We start from the raw sequence: 5,518 nt of genomic DNA on the forward strand, positions 1-5,518 counted from the left end.
TTAAAACTGGTTAGGTAACACTAAAAAGTCTTGCTACACCACTATTTTCTAGTGATACGTCCCCTTTTGGTGTTTCTTCACCACTTTAAAGTGGTGCTCCAGCACATAAAAGTGGGTTGAACCACTGTTCAGTTGTGCTACACTGATGTGAATTGTTGTACACAACTTAAAACTGGTGCTACACTCCTAAAAAGTGGTGCTACACCAATAGAATGTGGTATCTCCTTGTAAAGCTTCATCACTTAAAAGCACTTAACCACCACTTTTAGCAAAGATGCAGAACTAACGATTATTGAGGAGTCACCCTTCTACAGGCTAAGGTGAGCCGGGCCAGACAATGCCCGTGTGCTACCATATGCCATGCCCCACTGCTCCACAGTAGAGAGATCGAGGAGATCCAAACCTGAGCACATCAAGCTGCTGGGGAGAGACGAGCCCATATGATGGCTCACCTAGTGGTGTCCGTTAGGGTAGCCCTTGCTCCCAACCCTCCCATGTACTATATTCTACATCCCCCCATTAGCATAGGATGGAGCTAGCTAGATTGATACATTTGCATGGTTGTACTACCTTGAGCATATAGACATGCACATATCCCTAGTACTAGAGGTCCACCCATCCCCATAGATCCCATCATCCACCAGAAGTCTTTTTCTTTTATTCTGTACTAGTTTGAATTATTTTATCTTTTTTGATAGACAGAGGACATTCACACATGTACATTTGCTCTCTCTCTCTCTCTCTCTCTCTCTCTCTCTCTCTCTCTCTCTCTCTCTCTCTCTCTCTCTCTCTCTCTCTCTCTCTCTCTCTCTCTCTAAAAGCTTGTGGTCGATGCTCTGTAGAAGTCTCTCTGTCTCTCTCGTTGATGGCGATTGCAAGCCTTCTTGACACCCCTAAATTGTTTGAGTTACAGGTAATCTACATGGTTGTTGGCGGACTTCTACTCTATACGGCCACATAGTTTCCATTATATAAAGCTAGTGTGAAGGCAGATTTTGTCATAATAATCAATATCTAATTCTCCTAATGATTTTCTCATGTTAAACTGATCATTTAATATGGGGAAGTGCCAGGGGAGAAAAAGCTAGAATATTGGTTAAGTTAGCAAACCGGCCACAGTAGGGATCCAAAGGAGAGAAAATAGGGATCCAAAGGGGGGCCCATCTGCAAAAGAGCTATGTGCAACAATGGGCTTAAAAGACCTTAAGGTTCATCCCATTAAGACTTTCAAAATGCTAAGGTTCCAAAATTCAAAGGTTGTGTCCAATTGTCAACTTTAGGGAAAATTGGATGCTTTGTGTGTGTCTCAAAAGTCTTTGTCAAGCCCTACATAGGAGGGGAAGATCCCAAGAAGTAGGGGATGAGAGAGAAACTCATACACTTACACACAAGCTCCCTTTGTACACAAGGGGAAAGAGGAACACATGTCAGCTCCCTAGCCCAGATGCCCACAAGGTGTACTCAAATCCTATTGGATGGCCTTGGAGGTAGACCAATGAGAATTAGGCTAGAGTAAATCTAGCTTAATTAATTTAAAACACTTAATAAAAGAATCAATAAGAATTAAGCTCTCTAGAAGACTATTGGATATTCTCCCAAGGGGACCAATGAGCATTCAACAGCCCAATGGCTTGTCTGATTCCTATTGGCCAGGAGGCAAAGGGGTCCAATGAGAGTTTAATTGAATTATTAAATTACCTAAAGCTCTCACAAAAGGGGAAAGGGGGACACATGTCAGAAGGCTATCACTTATGCTGCTTAATTGTCATTGGCTAAGCCTGGGGAGGTCCAATAGGATACTAGCATGAGTAATTAGCAAGGGGGGTCGACCAAGAGAGAGGGGGGGTTGATTTTTGCAAGGAATTATCACACACACTCACACAAGCTCATGTGTGAAGTAAAGAAGACTCTCTCTCCTTCTCAAGCTTTAATGGAAAGCTTATCACCTACTCCGAGCTTGTGAGAAGGAAGGCCTACACCAACAAGTCTTGGCTTTGTGATGCAAATAGCCAAGCTTCAATGCATGCTCAACTCCTCTACCATGCTAATTACTAAGCTAAGATATGCTAATATGAGTGATTATGTGAGGAGATGTACATCTTTCTCGTAAGAATACTCCTTCTTCCTCTCAATCTACTCTCATACCCCGCTAGCTCTCACCATCTTCAAAGGTGTGTGAGGTCTTGGGTCTAAGACCGTGAGGGAATTGATGTTGTGTTTGATAAACATTTTGCGTAGTGCATGCAGTTTCCATCTTCATTGCACTAGCTAGTATTGAAGGACACAAGAAATTGTATCGTAAAATGTCTCTCTTGATGGGAGAAACCATAATACAAAGCCTTTTGGACGGGGGACCGGATCCATGCAAATCCGATCCTCAGCTGTTGTCAATTGCTTAATTTTTCTCTGTTTTGAAGTATTGTTCATGCTATCTAACTAGGTGTTATGATTTTTGTTGCTCTCTCCACCCAAGCACTCTTGTTAATCTCATTAGGAATCTATTCTAATGAAATGCTCACTATGTTCATGCTATTTTCCGCTACACACAAGTTACTAGGCCATTAAATGTTACATATTTCCCTTCTTCTATCCCTTCATCACTATGCGGGCGTAGCAATTGGAGGTGTTTGAGGGGGGAGGGGTAACATAAGAGCAGGGAAGGATGTTGTAACAACAGTTGAAGGGATGTGAGGCGGGTTGGAGAAGCTCCTGAGCAATCTACAATTTTAAGGCGAGGAAGGAGCAGTCCGCAGGTTGAGGGATGCCTTGGTCTACATAGGTCTCTCTCTCTCTCTCTCTCTCTCTCTCTCTCTCTCTCTCTCTCTCTCTCTCTCTCTTTGTGCGAGTGGAGTGGGTTAGAGTATATTCAATGCGCATTGTCTCTTTAGTGTACGGGTTTTCTTAATTAGAAAGTGAATATGTGCCCCACCATTTCAAAAAATGCTTGTAATGAATGTCTTCTAAGCTCTATCTTTATAATGAATATCTTCTCTCCCAACCAACCAATCAAAAAATTGTACATTTTTTGAAAATAATCTTCCCTTTTTCATACCCCTTTGCGACAAGCCAAAAAAAAAGAAGAAAAATTTCTACAAATATGTAGAAATTTGTTAGTTTTTCAGGATTCCATCCATACAAGGAGGTTTGGCCGTCTAGTAGAGGTCATATTTGACCTTCGAGGACGACAAGAAAATCTCCGAATTGGTGAGAGTGGTAGCCAATCCGCCAATTGCTTAGTAGGCAGAAGGGTAGTTTAAGTCCTCAAAGGAACTGCGTTTCGCACGTACACTCTTTGGTCTAGAACGTTTGAACTAAATCAAACACACCCCAAAATCTCCACACACGTCACAAACAAAGCATGAGACCTAAGTAGGATTAAGAGATGCATGCATTTTAGGTGATACAAGAAAATTGGAGGGATCCTCAAAACCTACTAACTTTCATCTCCTTGCTCGAGCCGCTGAGGGGGATTGGCAAGGCCTCATTGAACTGAGGCAGCATGCCATAGAACCTCAACTTGAGAGATTTGACAACAGCACTCACAAGAGCGACATCGTCTTTGAGGTACTCCTCGTAGATAAAGAGGCAATACCGCTGCCTCCTCTTCATCTCCTCCCTTGACACCGCCCTCAGCGCCGGTAGAATCCTGGCTATCTCCGACGTTGGAAACTGCAGAGCACATTGATGCCATTGTATCAGACCCTCAAATGGCTTCACATAGTTGTCACTGATAAGCACCGGAATTGACCCTGTGCTCATCGTCTCTATCAGCCTATACGACGATGGCGACCTCCCTGCCGGCACTAACCCGAATGTTGAATTCATCAATTCTCGAAAACCATACCGCTTAAAGCGCGACTCATCTTCATCGCACCCTTTCCCTGCATCAGGATTTTGCTCTCTTATCTCATTGTTTGTCACTTGATTGCAAGTGACTGCAACAACCACATCCTTCCCATTATGCATCGCACGCATGGCCGGATTGCTTCGGAAATTACCCTCCTTGTGCCCCAAATACCTTGTTCCCCTGAAGGTGAGGAAATACTTTCTGTCCCATGGCTTCAAGCTCTGTAAATGAGTTAGATGTGTCTTACCTGCCAGCGGAATGGATATGTCGAACCCTGGGCGGTGTGTTGTCTCATACAAGCAAGAGGCGAGCACGGACGCATTGCCGATGGTGTGGGGAGGAGGGGCTGTGATGGACCACCTATCTGCAAGAGTTGCTATGACATGATTGAGGCCACCATTCCAGTGTGGGAGTGTACTCGGATGAGGCGGACAGGGCCTGACATGGTGCGTCGGCATCGTGACAAGAAAGAGACATGCCTCGCTAGCATTTGTTGTCAGCCATGGTGTGGAGTTTAGAGCAGCGAGGTACGACAGAGGCTCGTAGTAGGGAGGACCGTAAGCATAGATGCGAAAATTGGCCATGTTTGCACATCTTGAGAAGTTGAAACAGCTGTCCATGGAGCAAAGAGGAAATGTGTTCTCCATATGCCAAAACTTGTTGGCAAACCACTGCTTCGCTGCTTCATCATCAGGTTGTGTCGAAGGAGATGATAGAGTAAGGAGGTCGGTGCTCGTATTTGAACATGTGCAAGCTGCAACAGAGACATTATCTTGGTGTGCTAATGATTGATCGGTTGTGATGCTGCTGCAAATTATGGTGGATTGCAACAAAGAGAATCTGAGCACTTGAGCAATTTCTGAGTAGAATGCAATCAAAAGAAGACCCACTATGCAGAGCAGCGCAAGGAGCAGCCGCAGGCGGACCGTCCCCTTGGTTGGTATGAGCGCCTTTGTACCTATGTTGTCTATACTGTATGTCATCGTCGAGAGAGCATTGATCCTTTGCGCTTCGTGTGTGTGTGTGCGTGTGTGTGTGTGTGTGTGTGTGTGAGAGAGAGAGAGAGAGAAGCCCACGCTACCTTGTGTGTGGGTTTGGTGTGGGGGGGAAGCACAGAGAGGTTATTTTGCCGCTGCATGCATCATGTTCTTGGCTCCCTCTCTCGTGGTTGTTTGTTTAAGCGAGTCTTGACTACTGCGCCCTTAGGCTAAACAAGAGTAGTGGGAAAGCACTCTCTCGCCATATGCTTGAGGACACGTTCAGACTGTCGAAGGCTACGAATGCAGTGTCTACTTTTGTATTGAAAAGGTACTGGGCTGAGAACAACGGGGTTCGATGGCCCATATTCAAATTGGGGCCGCTACTAAATTTCGATCGTTGATTCTGTCAAAATACATTTCGAGATTTCGAAATAATTTTTGAAAATGTTGACATTAGTGTTTTCGGAATTATAATCGCACACTCTCGCATCTAAAGCAAGGTACAAATGCGGATGTGATGGTTATGGCATTAGATTAGGGTCCAAATTGTGGGTGCGAGGCGTGAGGTGTTTCAAGATTAAGTCTCGCATCCCGATATTAGTTTTTCCTGCACTAATCTCGAGATCTTGAGATTAGGTTTTACACATCGACCGCCTAGATTCAGCAGCGACCCTAATTTGAAAATGGATTG

General features: G+C 44.5%; 1 protein-coding gene across 1 annotated transcript; it reads right to left on the bottom strand.

The window, feature by feature from the left end:
- Window positions 1–3,086: 3,086 nt before the first annotated feature.
- On the bottom strand, window positions 3,087–4,971 carry LOC147443732 (uncharacterized). The gene has a single exon (XM_086527719.1). The coding sequence runs from the start codon at window positions 4,828–4,830 to the stop codon at window positions 3,424–3,426; it is 1,407 nt and encodes a 468-aa protein (XP_086383845.1). The 5' UTR covers window positions 4,831–4,971; the 3' UTR covers window positions 3,087–3,423.
- Between the last annotated feature and the right edge of the window lie 547 nt (window positions 4,972–5,518).

Source organism: Adiantum capillus-veneris, chromosome 13, assembly GCF_014529385.1.
Source record: "Adiantum capillus-veneris isolate H3 chromosome 13, ASM1452938v2, whole genome shotgun sequence".
NCBI lineage: Eukaryota > Viridiplantae > Streptophyta > Polypodiopsida > Polypodiales > Pteridaceae > Adiantum > Adiantum capillus-veneris.

Bases quoted from the DNA above. Each gene is read 5' to 3' on its own strand.
- LOC147443732 (XM_086527719.1), bottom strand. From the start codon at position 4,830: ATGACATACAGTATAGACAACATAGGTACAAAGGCGCTCATACCAACC.